The sequence below is a fragment of the Dermacentor albipictus genome, chromosome 6 (assembly GCF_038994185.2).
Source record: "Dermacentor albipictus isolate Rhodes 1998 colony chromosome 6, USDA_Dalb.pri_finalv2, whole genome shotgun sequence".
NCBI classification, from domain to species: Eukaryota; Metazoa; Arthropoda; class Arachnida; order Ixodida; family Ixodidae; genus Dermacentor; species Dermacentor albipictus.
The window spans coordinates 72,110,420-72,130,942 of record NC_091826.1 but is presented as its reverse complement, the minus strand read 5'-3'; the positions used below and the strand labels follow the sequence as shown (position 1 = coordinate 72,130,942).

At 45.7% G+C, this 20,523-nt stretch overlaps 1 protein-coding gene across 2 annotated transcripts in view; it reads left to right on the top strand.

The window, feature by feature from the left end:
* Positions 1-20,033, top strand: part of SMC6 (Structural maintenance of chromosomes 6) — an 89,547-nt gene extending 69,514 nt beyond the window's left edge. The window contains exons 19-22 of one of the 2 annotated variants that reach the window (XM_070540830.1): positions 4,074-4,173; positions 10,750-10,908; positions 18,710-18,868; positions 19,361-20,033. In XM_070540830.1, the coding sequence (XP_070396931.1) occupies positions 4,074-4,173; positions 10,750-10,908; positions 18,710-18,868; positions 19,361-19,570 (628 nt within the window). In that variant the 3' untranslated portion in view covers positions 19,571-20,033. The remainder of the gene's footprint in view (positions 1-4,073; positions 4,174-10,749; positions 10,909-18,709; positions 18,869-19,360) is intronic. The other variant, XM_070540829.1, reaches the window with a different exon arrangement.
* The last annotated feature ends 490 nt before the right edge of the window (positions 20,034-20,523 follow it).

The window sequence follows — 20,523 nt, the reverse complement described above, 5'->3', positions numbered from 1 at the left end:
TTCCACATCCTCTCCGTTTCTGAAACGTCTTGGTGACTATTCAGCAGTAAACTTGAAACGACGCATGCAGGATTCGGCAGGCACGTCTGTGCCAGCAGCTTAGCTTGGTTGGACTACACTTGACAGCCCAATGTGCAGATTGCGTGCGATAGCATAGACTGCACAATTGTGTGCTCATGGCTCAGCACAATGCGTGTATGTACAGTAAAATCTTGTTGATTCAGAAAATTGGATAATACGGACTCGTCTTTTGATCCCGGCAGGCGTACACTATATGTAATACAATCAAACTCTCATTAATTTGGACATATTTGGCCACACACCTGTTAATCTGGACATCTCTCAGAGCTAGGCAAGCTTAGAGCGCTACAAATGCGCGATGCGAAATAGCAAAAACGTTAGCTCCCAACCGAAATGAAGGAATGGAATGCAGCATTGCATTCCTGCATGGCCTGCTGCCACATTTACACCATAGTTGCCGCGCCACGTTCTCCTTCGTGACAGATGCAGCATGTGGTTCCTGCTCATTTCTGGCCCTGTGTCAGAAAGGATTTCGTTCGTCTACTTCGACGCATCTGATGTAGAGACACGCGAAATATCTTGAAGATCTTGCACTACCAGAAATACTAAGTCCAAGAATATTGCCCTTGAATACAACTTACCCTTGAACGTTGCCTTTGGTATTTGTGCGCCATTGCCGCATATAGTACTAATAGTCACCCCGAGAAAGCGTTTGCCAAGCAGATCTTGATGTGTTAGTGACTGCTGTTGAAATGTAGCTTTTGCAGCTTCAACTGCAGCTTACCTGCTTTGCGCGCGTTGACTGGTCTGTGTCGCACTTGCCTGCTGCTGCACCGTGGTGCGCACTTTTGCCCCGAAAGCTGGGACATGAAAGATGTGTTCTGCCTTCCCCTAGTCGGCGTTGTGTACTGCACAGCCATTGCTCGTGTTCGCTTACCTGTTTGAGCATACGACGGTGACGCAGCGGATCTGCATTATTGCAGCAGACCAAATCACGAGCGCAACAGGGAGAACACACACTGAGAGAGACACCTATAAACTTGCAAATGATAAGCGAGCAATGTGCCTGACTGCCTAGGCGCAACATGGTGCAACTGAGAGGTCAATAGTTGCATACGGTTCTTCAATATTTGCCATATCTGCATTGCTACCGCTTTGCCGCCAGGTGCACGTGTTGTGTTGCATAGGTGCTATTTAATAGCTGATGATAACGAAATTAGGCAATTACTGTCCCTGTGGGTTTGCCAGGACTACTTTGAGAGTATACGCTAGGCATTTATTGTCAATTTAGCCCAAATGAAATTTCGTTGCAGTTGGCCTTTAAAGGGAAGCTGAAGAGTCTGTCGAATTCAATAAGACGCTCATATACGGATGCGGGAACCTTATAAACCATGTAGGTCAAATTTGGGGGTTTTTTTTTTTTCAAATAGGAGCGACGTAATCGTCGGTTGAAATTGCGCTGTAGCTCCGCCCCCCGTCGAATGCCGCGCGCTGCTGCTGACGCCGACGATGCGAGCGGAGACCGGAAACCGCGGTGTTCTGACGTCAACTTTAGTGTTTTGCTCCTTCGCAGCCTGCGCGTCCGTGCCTGACCGTGCTTGTTTCTGCGTGCGTGCCGTCGTAATCTGCTTCGATCGACCCTGCCTTTCTTTGTTGGTGCGTCTGTGTGTATGTAGAGTGGTGGTCAACGTGCGCAGCATCAACTGATGTGGTGGGCCGATCATGCCGTCTTTCTGTGCAGCCTACGGTTGCACGAACACCAGCGGCCGCGACGATGTTGTCTTCCATTGCTTCCCACAAGACAAGAAGCTTTTAAGGAAGTGGGAGGCTGCTGTAAAGCGAAAGAATTTCAAGCCCTCAAGAACAACACTGCTGTGCTCCAACCACTTCCGTGACGACGATTATCACCAGAATTTCCACTAGCAGGCTTTCTAAACGCAGCGCGAAAAGATCGGAGCAACGAAAACAAAGACGGCACGAGTGCGGACTGACTGATGATAACTCGTGTTGGAAGGCCTTATGAATACACGAACTCGCCCAAACCTGGATTTTGATTTACTGCGAGCTCCTTCATGTTAGCATGCTGACCGAAAGGTGCATGTTTATTTCGCGCCCTCGATGCAGGTTTCGTCCCAAAGCGCCGCTAATTTTCTATTTGCACGTGTGTTGTAAAACAGCCTGCATGCAGCTATAGCATAACGCAGTGCAAATGTAGAGTTTGCATGTGCTGGAAAGCCGGCGCACGCCAGGACGCTACGCTCCCCCCGTCTCTCGCGCACAGCGAGAAACCAACCGTCTCACGTAGCCGACGGAATTCGCCGCCTTTACCACTTCGGTTACGAGTAGTGTGCGGATGGCGCACAGATGAAGGTCACTATACGTACTGCATGAACCGGGAAGGTTTTCACGCGTTTGAACCGCCTTTGTAGGTTGCCGACAGCTTTGGACAGCGCACAAATGCCGACGATCGCATCCCCGCTTACGTTCCACGAGGAGGCATGCAGGAACACAACACTGCAGTTGTTTGACCGGAAACGAGCTCACTAGATCGACGAAAGATCGGCGAGATCACTAGATCGCTTTGCAAAAAACATACTCACCAAAGAGCATTTCCAACACGAGGAGATCCCAAGACTTCGCTTTCGTTCTCGTCGAAAGCACTGCTCGCACCAGCATCGTTTGCTTCTTCGAGAGGCCGGCTCTTTGCAATCGGCTCGTACATGTAGGGAGCAACGCCGAACTCTTCAGAAAAACGCAGTCTCTCTAAATTTTCTATTACCTCTTAATTTTCCATTACGGCACCAAACTACCTGGCACCGCGCTTCATGTGGAGCGGCAGCGGTCGGTCGCTAAAGTTGACGTCACAGGTCGCCCGACCAATCACAGGCGGAAACGAGACGCGCGAGCTGGGCGTGTCTGCTGCTGCACTTTTCGTCGAAATAAAATATATTTGCTCTTTCTTTCGCTCAATTTTGATACGATATTCGAATTCGGAGGGTTGAAAACCACAATGTACACATGTTCACTCATTTTTTCTGGAAAACCTTTCAGCTTCCCTTTAAAACGTAAATAAAATGATCTTTTTTAGGTACATTAGTTTCTGTTTTTTCGAGCATTCGATAGTATGGACTGATTTATGTTTCCTGTGAAGTCCGAGTTATCAGTCGTCGACTTTGCAATATAGGCAATAATTTGTTATATCCATTTTGATTATATGAAGGTTGAACTGTATCACTGCATCTTTCGTGGTGTCACATCTTTGTACGAGACTTCCGCAATGCTGGAATTAAGAAATCCGAGAACGGAATGCAAGGTGATTTAAACCAATGTATGTGGTAACAGCCGTATAACATTTTTTAAAGATGAAGTTTTGTTTATTAACAACTGAGTTTATATGAAAAATCAGTTTTGCGCAGTTTACACAATGACCTATTTCTTGGTGTAAACATGGCTACTGCAAGAAGTCTTGCTAGCTTCTACACCATTGCTTGCTCCAAACGAAACGAAGTATAGTGTCAGGTGCCCAAGAAGGCATGCACTCGCAAGACAACAAATCATGTCTTAGTCAAGCTACCTTCTCAGCTTGCTTCACTCTCATCATATGGCAAAGAAAACACTACCGCCACCACTGGAGATCCTACTTTTGCCTCGGCACCAGTGTGTTGTCGGGAGTCAGATGCGCTGGCTGAGCTAGTGTGCAAGATTTGAACATGGCACTTAGCACAGTTTTCTGCACCAAACTGCACCTCTGAGGGCAGTGCTGTCGGTGCATGTATTTCAGAGGTCAGAGCAGGCGATGCTGTTGTGGACGAGAGCTATGTTGTGTACATTGCATGTTTGCAGCTTCTTCGTAAATGAGGTCATTGCCAGAACAATAGCTGAAAGCTGATTTCTCTTTCCTTTTCTGTTGTTACGGTAAGAGATGAGAAAGACTCCACATTTACTTTCGATCGTCTAAGTTGACTTTTGCAAACACTTGTTGCACAGAATGCTGTAGTCAGATTCGTCAGGAAAGCTTTCTAATGGCTTTCGACGTTGGCTTTTGCAAACAGGAAGGGCAACAAAGAAGAAGCGGCAGAACTGTATAAATCGTCCCTGGCAAAGTACACAAAGATCAAGGACAAGGCACAGGAGCTCCGAAGTTTTGTATCGGTGAGTACAGCAACTGATGTTTGTTGTCTTGACCTTTCTGTGAGGGTGTATTGATTTTTCAACACTGTCTCGATGTTTATCCGACCTAGATTTGTACCTCTGCGCTGTGGTTGTTACATGCAGCACACCTTTTCTTCAGAGGTATTGCAATATGCTAAGTAAGGAAACCTGCTTAATTTGTTGTGTACAGTGAAATCTCGGTACAACGAACTTCAGGGGACCGCGGGAAAATGTTCGTTAATCTGAAAGGTCGTTATAGTGAAAGCCCAAAAATTAGCCATAACAATAGCATTTCAGTAACGCAAACGTCCTACCTTTGAAACGGTACATCCTTGAACACGTTTCTCACACAATGCACACGTGATCGTCAGACAAGGCACATTTATTTGAAATAGTCCGTGATCGTCTTCTGGCGGGTGCAGCACAGACTCTGCAGCACGAACGATTCCAGACCGTCCACATTCATATGCACGCCTTCGGTCGCTGTGCCGCTTTTGGCTATAAATATGCGGAGTTTTCGCAAGCAGTCCAACGCACCTGTGGCCGACACGGACTCGTCGCGGTCTTCGGGTGCTGCCATAACGTGCAGCTCCTTGCTGGCGCTTGAAGATTTTCTCCTTATCTTTGAGAATCGTGGCGATCATCGACCGCGCCACACCACATTCTTTAGCCACGACGTATTGTTTCTTCCCGTCTCCTATCTCACGAAGAATCTCTACTCTCTCGCTCAAAGAAAACTGCTTTCGCTTCTTCGCCGTGGTTAGAGTTGTTGAGCTCATGGCAACGCGAACGCCGGCACGCACTTCTAACACAATAATATAACCAGAAGAAAAACAAGATGGACAGGCCTGATACCGGTGACAGCACGCGAACTGAGAAAACAAGCAAGAAAAACGTGATGCGTCGTCACCTCCGCAACAGGAAAAAAAGGAAAGGCCCACTTCAGCGTTAACTACTGCTTTTTTCTTTCCTTCTGCCGCACCGTCTCAGGTTTTACGAGCCCATGCTCCCCGCCTCTCCACTCACAAAACCTGGTGCGTCGTTGCCTCCACAACGGAGAAGGAAAAGAAAGAGTCTCCGCCCGCATCTTTCTCCTTCCGCGCCATCTCAGGTTTTTGCGGGAAGCAAGTTGCAAGGCGCCCGCTCTTCGCGCTGCGTCGTCTGCTAGCTTAGAGCTCCGACTGCCGTGACGGATACACTGAAATCTAAGAATCCTCGCATTTCGGGATATGAGTTCGTAGTACTGAGGTGTTGTTAAGATGACACGGAAATTAAATAACGATCGTTATTCTGAAATGTTCGTTATTCTGAAGTTCGTAGTAATGAAATATTTTTACATTGAAACTATAAGCAGTCGGCACGGGATTTCTTAAAAGTTCGTTAATCTGAAATGTTCGTTAATGTGGTGTTCGTTGTAACGGGGTTTGACTGTATACAAGAAACCTTTCCAGTTCTTTTCGTAAGCCTTTTTTTTTTAGCCTGCAACCCATTATCGCCTTATGACAAGAACTAGATCTTAGCAAATTTATGCTCAAAATGTCAGTTTTCAACTGTTGGCAATATCAGGAATGTCAACTGGAACGAAATGTTCCTTATTGTATGTTCTTGTATGTGCTACACTTTCTGTCCAAAATTTTGTCTGAATTTTTAAAGTGAATTCTGATAATATAGTGAATTCACAATAGGGAATAAACGTGTATTGACTTTGTAATCTGTCATGTCTGCACATCAGCACCAGTTGCCCACATTATGGGCCGAGGTGCAATTTAGAGGATGTTCATTTCTTTACCCTATACTAGACTCATACCGGCAAATTTAGTGACACCTTGGACAAGTGTCACTTTAGTGCGCACGGCTGGGTGAGAAGTGAAACTGTCACTTGCAATTGATGGCAGTGTCGATGAGTAAATCGGCCAGTGCGTTACAGTCAAACCTCGTTAATACGTAGTCGACCAGGAACGACATTTAGGTGCGCACTAAACTATATATGAATTAACTGCCAATGCCAGTTTAGAAGCTGCTTACCGGCCGGAAAAGAATTAAATCGCGATGCTCTCGAACACATACACTCAGACAGGCTTTATTTGTGGGTAGGCAGCAAAAAATCGGCAATCTTCACTTGCCGCCATCATGGCCTTGCCGCAACATCTTCAAACTCGGTAAGGCCGCGAGTGAGTTTGTCCGCTAAGCTCCGCTTCTCTGCGAAAGCTTGCATGACGCTCAAAGCACGTGCCGCGTCAGATGATGAGGGGCTGTCATCCACTTCCACATCGTTGTTGCTGTCGCCACTTTTGCTGGAGGATGGGGGAGGTGCAACGGCAGCAACAATGTCGCTATCCGGGAACTCTGCGCATGTAACAACGTGGACTTCTCGATAACGTAAACACGACACGCCGCAGCAAAGACCGTTGAATACCACGACAACACCATGACTGTAAACACACTGGCAAAGTGAAGAAAAAAAAAATCATGCAAGAACTTCTCTAAGTATGCATAAGCATTGTGCTACTTGCTCATCTCCACGCAGCCCGGTGTCATTATGAATGTTATGAAACTTCATCTGGCCAGTACAAACGACAGCGCTGCGGTGACACGAACTGGTGTGCACAGCGATTCAAGGTGCATTGATAACGCAAGCAAAATACTACTGCAGGTGGCGGCATCTGGTGCGCTGATGACGTTCCAATCATTATAAGCCATTATTGCTTGTTAGCGCCTTATCCATCTGCCTCGAGCCATTATGAACCGTGATCAAAAGTAGACCAGTAGCGCCTGCGTATATGGCATGGCCGTGCGGACCGTATCTTGAAAACGATCTGTGAAGCGGCGATATAGTAAAGCAGATTTAGGGTCAAACTCGATTATAAATGCACACACAATTTTTGGACCCATGTTATCGGATAAAAAGTGTGTGTTAGATTCGAGTAAATAATGTTATGATGTCGTCTGATCTTCGCTAGTGATCATTGTGTTAACGCTATTAATGGCCAAAATAACATGTATACACAGTCAAACCTCGTTAATACGTACCTCTTAATGCGCGCTGAAGAGAGACGTGCAGGCCCATGTATTGAAAGCGATCCGCGAAAGGGGCAGGGGTACGGCTTATGACGAGCTTCGTGAGTGCTGTGTTCTCTTCGCCTCATTCACGTTGAAGCAACAGGCAGTGTGAAGGTACAATCGCTCGCTGCTGTGGGCTTTATCGTGAAAGCGGTCGTCTTTAGGAACGAACAGACGGACATTTTTCTTATTGGGTAAGCATAGAACTGCCTATGCATTTTTTAAAAATGTGCTTCTGCACGTTTACTACTTGGATTGGACTGGGTTTGACAGCGACAGCGAATTCGCACCTCTACTGGCAGCTTTGTGTTACTGGAAGCGTATCTCGAAGGCCATGCTTTTGTGCGCTGCTGTTGGCAACAGCTGTATGAGCAGGAACTACATCATGGTGGCCATGTTTAAACATCACTGTCGTTGGCAGCCGTCGTCCGGGTGTCGCAACGTCTGCACATATGATACTTTGCCGATCTTATGCATGTGCGTGTAGAAAAAACGAGTAAATATTAAGCACTAACTGTTTGGCGGGCACTCAGCGACTACGGCTTAAGCGGGCAGCTAATACACGGGGTTCAATGGGGGCTGGGTAGGAGAATCTTCGAGACATTTAAACCGCGATTACACATTAAGCAGGTACGTATTAACGAGGTTTGACTGTGTATACGTGTTATTTTGGCCATTAATAGCGTTAACACAATGATCACTAGCGAAGATCAGACGACATTGCATCGAACACCCAAGCAACGTGCTGACATTTGTGAAGCGTCATTTTGCAAAATGTTTCTGCATACAGATTCCTGAAGCAGGTGAACTTGGCAACATCTAAGTCACTGTAATATAAACACAGTTTGTTGCTTGCCGGTATTTGCTGTTCGAAGTTAGCTGCTGCTCGATATGCTGCATTTAAGGTTAAACCCTTGTTATTAAATTGTCTGTGTATTCCTGAAACGGTGTGTGTTCAGGGCAAGCTTTAAAAACAGATGCGGGCTATCCCCTCCCACCCTTTGCAAGATTTTACTCATTGTAATGTTCACAAGTTGGCAGTATACCACAGCTATTATTATGTAACATACTGTGTAGCCTATGTAGCCAGTATAGCTGTACGAGCCGCAGCTGTTGCTGTATTACAGTCAAAGGCCGATAATTCAGACTCCACAGGGAATGTAAGTGCCGTATTTACTCGAATCTAACGCACACTTTTTTTCCGATAACATGGGCCCGAAAATTGTGTGTGCATTTAGAATCGAGTTTGACCCTAAATCTGCTTTACCATATCGCCATTGGCATTTCAAAACGGCCCCTCGTACGTGCTTCAAGCCTAGCTGCCACAGCTTCCTCCACATGCTGTATTATGTGTTGTGCTTTCCGTCTTCCCATTTTCTGCGTTTGTGCTATCAACATGGAAGTGTCGACTGCAAAGACATGCAGACTTCATCACCATGCCGTAATTAAAAGGAAAGTGATCACGTTTGCTTAGACGGATGGAAATCGGGCTGCATCATGGGCGTTCGGAGTTCCCGAGACTTGCGTGTGGGACTTGTGCATACAGGAGGTCCGTTCTACTACAGTGGTTGCTATGTATGGCACGGCCGCGCGGCGCCTATCTTGAAAGCGATCTGCAATGGAGTGTCTATGCATCCAGGTGCACCGCACTGTGCTCTCATCACTTAGTTGGTGTTGAAGCGAGAGGCTGCACAAAAGGTCAATTCGCATCATGATTCACTCGCTCCTGCTACTGCTGATAAAGGGTTTCCGCAGTCATTGTGCAAGACGTGTACATGTTTGTCTGTGTGCGCGGTACAGACACCATGCATGTTAATTTAGTAAGTGGATGTTTAAAAGTTTACACGGCCTCAAAGCAACTATCCTTACTTTTCGTATAGCTGTCTACTAATTTGCTATCGCAATCGATGCTTCGCTTTTCAGACAAAACTGTGACTTTTTTATTTATTGCAGCTTTAGTGTATTGGGAGTAAATCATTGTTTTTCGAAATGAAAGAAAGTTGTATTTCTGTATGAAAGAAGTAGGTGCATAGCACTGTAAAGGATTTTTTTTTTTTTTTTGTCACGGAAAACGGGCGAGGTGCGCGTTACAATCGAGAGCGTGTTAGAGTCGAGTAAATACAGTAAGTCCGAGTACCGAATCTCTGAAAAAACAAATGTATCAAAAGAACAGATTATTTTATTTACGTTTTGAGGCCCCTCTGCAAAGAAGTGGTCAGTTCATTGCTTCAAGCACTTCTGATTATGTGCAGCTAAGTCCACACATATTTCTGCCAGTTTTGTGTTGTCACTGTTCACCCATGCAAGGAGTGCAAAGGCTCAAGTCAGACCCACATGTGAAGGCTCTGGAGCACACGGCACATCATTATCATCCGAGTTAGTCGTCGTTTTACGTTGGAAGAACGTGGTCAATTATTTCATCATTGCTTAGTTCGGGACACGATGACACAGCACTGTTGACGTCTGCAAAGTCTTCATATTTAATGGTCGTAGGAATCGGCACACCACAGCCTAGCAGGTCATCGGTGATGTCGGCATTTGAGTTCGTTGTGGTAGACGGCAGTTCAGGATCTTCAGTTGCAGAGTCGGGTTCATTCGGACTGCGGCTCATTTGGACTGTCGATAACTTTGCGAGAAAGACTTCTTGGAGCCAGCAGAGCGCTCTTTGATATGCACATAAACAAACAAGCACAAAATGCTGAAACGCTGGCCGGAAGGCAAATTCAACAAACAAGAGAGGACCATGTCCAATGGTGCCGGTGATGATCTGCAATGTTGATGGGACCTTGCAATTCAGGCAAAGCCTCCAAGATTCGCATTTGCAGTTAAACTTCTGAGGTGCAGCGTTGCGACCAAGGCAAGGCCTCGGGGATTACCATCTAGCATGTAATCTCTGAGGCAACAGTTGATGGCTCAAATCTCTTGGGCCAACTTTGTCTTGTTGAGGTTGCCAGAGGAAATAATGGCAGCAGAGTCGACGTGCGCTACAGCCATGGATGATAAGCTAATTGGCGGTGCCACGGAGCTGTCCGTATTACTAAGCATGCCCGGATTATCGGTGTCCGATCTATAGGTCGGCGACTGTACGACCCCCCATGCAGTGGAGTTTGGCACAGAACATTGTGAAATGCAGCGTGAACTACACTGCTGCTACTTCATCCACTCAGTTGCTATCACTCTGCCAGTTCTGTTGTGGACATACCTGTCAGCATGAATGAAAAGTTTTGTTCTGTATAATGCTATCACATAAAGTCCCTCGTGGCAGGACAGACTTTGGACATTGGGGCTAACCTATATCTTTGATGGCACGGTCTCCGTGATTGACCTGTGTTATGTGTCCAGGTACAATGCCAACAGCTTACTTTTCATCTGTATAATTTTATTGCATTGAACAAGTGAATGTTAACAAAGCAGCCATTACGACACAGTGACAAAGGAAACACGACACAAGCACTGTCGACTTGTGAAATATGTGTTTTAAGTATGTGGTAACTGTATTGTCCTTTTTTTCTGCAGCTACTTGAGAAAGCCATGGTAAGGCGACATGCAAAGTATGCCTACTTGTGCCATCAGACGGCACTGCGGCTCCGCACCATTTTTGGATTGACACTGCTGCAGCAGAACTTCAGTGGGGACCTGGAGATCGACCATGACAAGCAGCATCTTCATATCAGGGTGAGCTGTCCACCGTGCAGGGCTAGAGCTTCAGAAACGGAAGTACAAGTGTGGCCCGCAAATATACAGGTGTCTAGGATAGATGATGTCACCGAGCATGCACGCTACCTGAATCAGTTGGGAGTCTGCTTTTCGACAGCCAGACCGAGAGCACTAAAAAGCTGGGAGCTTAGGTTGACAAGTTTTTTTTTTTTTTGCAATTCATAAATCTGGCTGGTACGAATTCTGTGTGTGTACAAACTTTTACAGTGAGGCTTTCTTTGTGGGTGCCGGCTGCTGCAGTGTTTCCATACTAGACAACTTGTGCGGCTGAGCATGTGTCACCGGGCATGGCCGCTGGGTGTGTACTCGAATAGACAAGCAGAACAAGAAGCATGAAGTGAAGCCTACAACAGAAGTAACCAGGGGGGGGGGGGGGGGGGGGAACGAAGTGATCAGAAGTAAATGGGACCAATGCCTGTATTGAGCAAGGAGCATTAAGCTGCAGAGAAGTCGTGTCTGGAACATAAGCAAAGAGAAAGAAATGAACAAAATCGGTGTGAAGTTGACATCACAGATGAAATCCAGATGCTCTAAAGGGTCCCGAACCACCCGTCGGGTTTGGCGAAAAAACATTCTGCAAATAGCATGTGCTGCTGTGAACATCTCAGCCAAATTGTGCAGTAGTGCGCGTGGAGCTCGCAAGCAGAGCGCAAAGTCACCCTTTCCTCAAACAATCTCTTCAACAGAAGCTTTCTCCTTGCTCTTTCAAGGTTGCCATATGTCGTTGTATAGTAGATTCCTATATGCGGCTGCTATTTGTCACTAGCTGACATCTGTCAACAAGGGTGTTTGGATTACCATAAAAACCGGAATACAGGTCGAACTTTTTTTTAGAAAACCATTGCGAAAAGTCCACCCTCGTCTTATATACCGGACATTGGCGGAAAAACTACGGAAGTCTTGCAACGATTGGCGGATGAAGTAAACAGCCGCCATTGCCATCAGCAGCAGCGCATCGTTGGTGACTTTGTGGCACTGCCATTTTGCGTTGCCGTTGTCACAAGGTTATATTTGTTGGAGGCTGCTTTTTCACATTTTGTTTCAAAATGAGTGGAAGCTGGCGGCAATTCACCGTTGCCTTCAAGAAAAAGGTGACTGAGTACGCAGAAGCCACAACGGCACTTGGCGGACGCATAGCGAGCATGGTGCCACGCATAGCGAGCGTGTGGCAACGCCACCCGCCCCCACAGTGGGAGCAGCGAAGGCGGCCCCACCTCTCCAGAATTTGACACCAGCGGAGGCCTCTGCTAGTGCTGGCACCAGTCAGCACAGCGCAGAGGTCAACACAAGCCCATCAACCACCAGCACGGTGGGCTCCAAGGCCTTGTCTTCTGAGACAAGGCCTCCTCGGAAAACATACCGCTCGCAAGAGCACGTGTCCAGTGCCTCTCAAGAGGCCATGGACACAACACCCATTCAGAAGGCGCAGCTGACACCTAAGGAGCGGCGCGATTTTCTCGACCGCTCCAGGAAAGACAAAATTCTAATTACAGGTTCCCAAAAGGCTAAACGAAGTGCATTCTCTTTGACACATAGCACAACATTTACTTTAATATGGATACACTAATTATTCAGTGGAATATCAGAGGCCTGCTTTGCAACCTCGATGATGTCCAAGAAATCTTTAATGAACTAACTCCAAAAGTGCTGTGTGTTCAAGAGACTCATTTGAAATCTAAACATAAACACTTCCTTCATCACTATGTTATTTTTCGGAAGGATCGCGATGATGCCCTCGCATCATCAGGCGGCGTAGCCATCATAGCTGACAAATCTATAGCCTGTCAACACTTACAGCTACAAACATCCCTTGAGGCAGTGGCCATTCGAGCTGTACTTTTAAATAAACTGATAACCATCTGCTCCCTATATATACCGCCGCATTTTCAGCTCCACAAACAAGAATTCCAAACACTGATAGATCAGTTACCTGAACCATATCTTGTGCTTGGAGATTTAAATGCGCACAGCAACCTATGGGGCGACTCGCGCTGCGACCCGAGAGGTCGATTGATTGAACAGTTCCTTTTTTCTTCAGGTACATGTCTTTTGAATGGGAAGGAGCCCACGTATTATAACATGGCAAACAAAACATACCCCTCAATAGATCTTAGCATAGCATCTCCTACTCTTCTACCTTACTTTAAATGGGAAGTTATTAAAAACCCTTATGGGAGCGACCATTTCCCTGTATTTCTAAGCACACCAATGTCTAATGAATGCCTTCCAGAGTTACCTCGCTGGAGAACTGACTCAGCTGACTGGGAAAAGTTCAAAATTCTTGCTTCTTTATCCTGGGACGACATGTGTGCTTTAAGCATAGATGCCGCAGTTAAATATTTTACGGTTTTTCTCCTTGACACCTCCTCCAAATGTATCCCTGTAACAAGTGGATTGTCCACAAAACGGCGTCTTCCATGGTGGAACGATGAGTGTCGAATAGCGCGTAAGAAGCAGAACAAGGCCTGGGGTTTACTTCGGGATTCTCCGACGGCAGAAAATCTAGTCAATTTCAAACAGGTCAAATCCCAGGGTCGGAGAACGCGGCGACAAGCTAGAAGAGAGAGTTGGAGAAAGTATATATCGGGCATTAATTCTTACACTGATGAAACAAAGGTTTGAATAGAGTGAAGAGAATAAACGGTCGACAGCCTTACTTGCTGCCTTTGGTGAATACTCAAGGCGACAGCATGGAAGATCAGGCGAACTTTCTTGGTGCACATTTCGAACAGATATCCAGCTCGTCGCACTACTCTGAAACATTCCAAAGGTACAAAAGTCAAATAGAAGGAAAACCACTAGACTGGAAAAGCGCAAAATGCGAGGCATACAGTAGACCTTTTTGCATGGCAGAGCTTCAGGCAGCCCTAAACAGCTGCAACAAATCTGCCCCTGGTTCTGACCGCATCTTATATGAAATGCTAAAACACCTGCTGTCTCAAACACAAAAAACTCTTCTTTGTCTTTACGATTCTATATGGTCGTTCGGCCACATTCCCTCTGCTTGGAAAGAGGCCATCATAATTCCTATTTTGAAACCGGGTAAGGACCCTTCTTTGGCAAATAGTTTTAGGCCTATAGCATTGACGAGCTGCTTATGCAAAGTTTTTCAGAAGATGGTAAACAGCCGCCTGGTACATTATCTAGAAATGAACAAGAAATTAGATCCATATCAATGTGGCTTTAGAGAAGGCAGATCGACAGATCAGCTTGTACGCATGGAAATGTACATCAGGGATGCGTTTGTCCACAAACAGCTTGTGTTGTCAGTGTTTCTTGACATGGAGAAGGTGTATGATACTACGTGGCGCTTCGGGATCCTTCGGGATCTTTCTGCAATGGGCATTCGCGGCAACCTGCTGAGAATAATTGAAAGTTATCTCTCTGACAGGACATTTCGTGTTAGAGTTGGCAACATGCAATCGCGACCATTCATACAGGAGACAGGTGTACCGCAGGGTGGAGTACTGAGCTGTACGTTATTTATTGTTAAAATGAATTCCCTCCACACCGTATTACCTCGCACACTCTTCTACTCCGTCTATGTGGACGATGTACAGATAGGGTTCAGGTCATGCAATCTTAGCATTTGCGAGAGGCAGTTACAGCTTGGCTTAAATAGATTCTCAAGGTGGGCGGACGAGAATGGTTTCAAATTGAACCCTCAAAAGAGCACATGTGTCCTATTTTCAAACAGGAGAGGTGTACTACCGCAACCAGATATTAACCTTAATGGAGAAAGACTAACTGTCAGCCCTGAACACAAATTCTTAAGTGTTATCCTGGACACAAAACTTAACTTCATTCCCCACCTAAAATATCTTGAAGAAAAGTGCCTGAAGACCATGAACCTCCTTAAGCTGCTTTCTCGAACAACCTGCGGCAGTGACAGGAAGTGTCTGCTTAGCCTGTATAAGAGTCTCGTACAATCACGCCTTGACTATGGAGCCGTGGTGTACCATTCTGCAACAGAGAATGCGTTAAAGATTCTCGACCCAGTCCACAACCTCGGTATACGACTGACAACAGGCGCCTTTAGAACGAGCCCTGTTGAAAGTCTCTTCGTTGAGTCCAACAAATAGTCCTTACATCTACGAAGAACATTCTTAAGTTTATCATACTATATTAAGGTAAAATCAGACACCAAACATCCATGCCATTCCATCGTTAGCGACCTGCGCGCTGCCAGACTTTACAGTAACCGCCAACGTATTAGAACTCCTTTGAGCCTACGCTTGGAAGCAGTGGCAGAAGAAACAGACATCCATCTCCCAGAAAATATCCTAATGCCTCCCACTTGCCTTCCACCTCCATGGGAATGGCAGACCATGGAGTGCGATACAGTCGCCGACCAATTTTCCGGACTCCAAAAATTCGGACATGCCCGATTATTCGGTCAGCTTTGCGGCACCGCCATCCTCCCCATAGACCACAATGTATAACAACTGCCGAAAGTTCGGACACCTTGCAGCCTCTCGTCTGATTTTTCGGACGCTTCTTGAGCCAACTAGGTCGAGAGCACCATGCACCGACTCTGACCGGTGTATGGTTCGACTTGCTGAACGCGATTTTTGTTGTGAACGGAGCTTCCTTGCTGCCCCACGAAGTGGCGCTACTAGAAATCCCCGCTCATCATCATCGTTTCTGTCTGGTTAGAGAGTGGCTCTGCAGTAGTTCCGGTTCCAGCTTAGTAAGCCATGTCAAGACAATCCAGCAGCTGATTTGTGTCTTCGCGCACGACGCTGCGAGCAGGCCGCGTTTTTTCGTTTGTGTGACTGGCGTCGGCATGGTGGTGTTTGCTCTGTGTGCTCTGTCGAGGTTTCGGTGATCCAACGCGGCATACGGAAACATCGCGTCAAGTCTCTAATGGCGCCAACAGTGCCCGCGCAGACTGCGCTGGGGAATGCCGACAAGCGGGTGCCAGGAGGCCTAAGATTTATCGCCTTCCGACGTGCTCCCTACTGACGCGGAAAATATTCTGCCGAGACCTGCGCAGTGGTTGCATTGCGACTCCGGACACCGTCTCATTTGACAGTTTCACAGGTGCTGACACTGCTGTACTGACGTGCGCAGAACTCGACGACGGCGAGATCATTCGTCAGGTTTCTGCTGCACCGCCGGACGATGACTCTCGAGTCGGAAGATGACGCACCATGTGCTACGCTGCCGTCGCATGCGGAGCGTGTACAGTACAAGCAGTGACTGTGCTTTCAGCCGCCGTAGGACCCTCTCCGAGATTCAGGCTTATCTGATTGCGCGTAAACGGAATAGCGTGCAACGGCGCATTCACGATTTCTTCAAGCCTACTGCCGAGCCCGAATAAGTGCGTGGAAATAAAGGATTTCATTTTTTTTTTTCTCAATCTGCTTTTTCGGACACCTGTTTATTCGGACATTTCCGCAGTCCCCGTGAGGTCCGAATAAACGGTCGGCGACTGTATCTCCTTTGTCGAAATAACTAAACATGCACCTGAGGCACACATACAATCACACTTCCTCGAACTCCAAGTGAAGTACTGCTGTGCCGAATATTATACAGATGCTTCCAGATCATCTGCTGGTGTCGTGTATGCAGCTCTTCGGCCATTTTTTTCCACCTCGGATTCTCTAAATCCTAACACAAGTATTTTCACGGCTGAGGCGTACACGATACTCTCAGCTGTAAAACGTCAGACCAAGTAATCTCAATAAGGCCATCATTTTCACAGATTCAGTAAGCGTAGTGAGGGCCTTAATGAGTTTTCGAAAACATAAGAACCTTGTTTTTAATGAACTATACACAGAACTATGCTTAGCCTTAATATGCAACCAAAACATCGTCCTATGTTGGGTACCTGGCCATAGGGGCATAAAAGGTAATGTAGCTGCTGACGAAAGTGCAACGTCAGTCGTCTTTAATAAAACGGATGTAAATAAACCCATAGCAGCAACAGAACTTAAGCCCTTCTTACGCCACAAACTGAGGAAGCACTGGCAGGACCAATGGGATAATGCAGTAGAGAATAAGCTACACTTTATCAAACCAAAATTAGGGAACTGGATATCTGAAAGAACAGCAAGACATAAGAAAGTGCTTCTTTGTAGACTAAGAATAGGACATACTTACGCCACTCACTCCTACCTTCTGACATGAAGCGAACCTCCGACATGTACCCAATGTGGCAACAGGCTTACAGTCATTCATGTTCTTATCCAATGCACTGAAATAGAGGCAGAAAGGAAAAAGTACTTCCCCTCCGCTTATCTCCAACACATACCATTACACCCAGAATTCTTTCTGAGCAATGAACCCCTTTTTGCTTTTCAAACAGTAATAAACTCTTTAATTGAAACTGACAGCTTAAATGTGATTTGGCCAGGCTACTTGTAGCACGGCCTCCACCTGGAGGTCGTAGCTGCAATGAAACCATTTTCTAGAGCACGTGCCTCCCAGCCCTTGCTTTCAAGGCCTTGCTGAGGCACTAGTGCTACAGATACTACATATCTTACTGATCATCCCTATCTCATACAACATCTATTGTCATCGGAGAAACGATCAATCACTGTCATTTTTAATATGTAGATACTTGTATTTTACACACTTTAGAGCGAATAAATTTTAGGTCCTTTTACAGCCACATTGCACCACATGCACATTTTGCACATTTTAGTGAATATTTTAGGCCACTATACAGCCGTGTTTCATTAATCCCCGCAATTAACACCCATATATCATTGAGAAGCACGGATCATCGACATGGCGCTCTTTGGCCACATCTGGCCCTTGCGCCCCACTGTGGCGTGCCTCATAATCACATCGTGGTTCTGGCACGTAAAACCACATGATTTAAGAAATGTTGATGGTCAAACTATTTGCCACATTATATACTATTTCAAGCAGTGTTTGCAAACTTAAATTGTGTTATAGTTAAAAACTGTACTTAGCATGATTTTTAGTGTAATTACAGCTGCAAAACATGATTGTTTGTCATAAACCAAGATCTAATTCAAGTAGAACAAAAGTGTTTTACATTGCAGATGACACTGGGATGCCCTTGACACTTGCAGTCTCCATAAATGTGGTTTCAGAATAAGCTAAACCAGTATTGATCATTCACCTTGTTTTTGAAGCATTGCTTCAAACAACCTTGACAGACCAATGTTAGTTCAACAAATGCACCGACTTTTACATCAAATGTCGCTACTCCTTTCATGAGAAGAGAAGAGAATACATCTGCGGAGAGTACATTTCCTCAAGTGAAGTGCACTTGCTCAGAGGTGCTCTAGATCTGTCCATCTGACAGGAATATCAGTCATCCTTCTACGATCTGTGCTTGGTATGACCTCATATAAATTGTGAATCATTAGAGAGGCTTAGGTTGCCCATAAATTTCTTGCCGATTACGGATTATCCGTCATGGAGTGCAGTAGTAAGGCTCGTAGCAACCCCTTGTGACAATTTGTGCCACATCATTTTTTACCCAATAAAAACAATAAACTTACTACGTATGTGTTATCAATTACATTGCTGCCAGTGCTTTACACCAGCAGTTAAGTAGAATATGTAAGTCTCCGCAGCTTGAGCCTTGCGCGTTCTGTGGTTAGTCTCTGCATCACTAGATGTCACTACTGGCGTTGTTGCTTTCGTACAGTTTTCTGGTATCATGGTACTATTCCGCAAACGCTAATATGTTTTCGGAGAAGCTAACTCCCTATTGAGAGCTTTTCCACTGGCCCCATAGCTATAGTTTGTGTCAGATGTGTTTGCATTAACCATACAGGTGGAGCCCAAGCAGGGGACCAGTGGCTCAAAATCGCGCCAGGACCTGAAGGCGCTTTCGGGCGGCGAGCGCTCCTTCTCCACAGTCTGCTTTGTGCTTGCCCTGTGGGACACCATGGAGTGTCCATTCCGAATCATGGACGAATTCGACATCTTCATGGTGAGCGTCCACTCATTGCATGTAGGCTTGGGTTTTCATTTGTCATTATGTCATAAAGTTCTTCAGTCCGTTGTCGCATATTTATTCGTTGGTGTCCCAGCTTTTCTTGTTGTTTGGAATTTAAACTGAGGCCTGTGTTCACAGTTTTTTCTTGGGGGGGGGGGGGAGGGGGTCATAGCTGTCTTCGAAACCATTCAAAACACTTGAATATGAAACTTCCATTTTCAAGATGTTGAAAATTGTTTCACGGAGTGCTAAAAATTCTTGAATATTGCTTTTGGATAAGCTTGGATGGTTATCCCTGCTTATCCTGGTTGATGTGAAAAAGGTTTAGTTAACGCTTTTTATTTTGTTCAGCGTGCAATCAATAAGTGTGTTAACTCAAGCTGTCGGGCATCATGGCGCTTTAACAAAGCGCTTCACAAAAGCTTCATGTTTCGTGGACTTGAGCAGGGGCTGTGGATCTACATAACATTTTCTTTTTTTCTTCAGGACATGGGGAAAAGGCGGGTGAGCCTCGAAATGATTCTCGAGATGACCAGGCGCAAATCCCAGAACCAGTTTGTGTTCCTGACGCCGCTCGAGCTGCCAGCCATTGCTGCGCTCCGCAATGTAAACATCATGATAATGCCAGAGCCGAGCCGCAAGCGCCCAGCTGCCATTGCAGCCGGAAATGATGATGATGATGAATGTCAGCAGTAACTGTGATACGTTGATCGAATTGAGTATATTTAGTACTTCAAGCTGATTTGTACCTTAAAGTTGATGTACAGAAGTGCTTTCTTTTTTTTATTTATTTGAAGTAGCATAGATATTGTTTCCTTATTTTATTTTACTAGAAAGAGTTCTAGTCTTTTTTTTTTTGTTGTTCATTGCATTTAATGTGCAAGGTCCCGTGTATTACTTGCAGTATACCTTCCTTTCTAGTTTGCATATTCGTTTTTTTATCGATCGACTTCTTGCAGCTTAGAATGCTGTGGTTATGCTCTGCAGTGCGCCAGGAGGCGTTCTGTTTTATTAATTGCGTTCACCAATTTCTGTAAGCGCACGTTATAGTTTTTAATAATCAAGACATCTTATCTGCTTAGTTTTAATGTTTTAATGCAAATTTGCAAATAAAATTTGTACATATTTCACTGTTTCTAATTAAATACATAGAACCTGCTATGGTCGATTGTGCTTACTGTGTACTGCAAGTTTGCCCGTCCTGCAGGCAACACATATGGTTCACTCATCGAATATGCCTGTCACTCCTGTCTTTGTTTAATTACGGGCGTCCTGTCCTGTGTTTCCTGTCCTTGTTTAATCGCGAGCGTCATCGTGACACGAGTTTGCAACTGCAAAACACATTCATGTAATAAAGGAACCTGCTGCAGTCTGTTGGCGGCTATGGCATCATGCTGATGACGATGAGGTTGGCGGTTTGATTTCCTCCGCTGCTGCTTGTTTCACAGAGTGGGCATTGCTTGAGGATGTAAAACCCTGTCAGTTGTCATGAGAGTGAATGATGAGCACGAAAAGAAAAAAAGAAAGTTCAATTTAAACAAGTCGAGCTTGGAATGAGCAAAGATGCACTGCATTTACCAGAATCTGACGTGCACCTTTTTTCCAAGGATGGGTCGAAAAATTGCGTGCGCATTACAAGCTGTTACGAA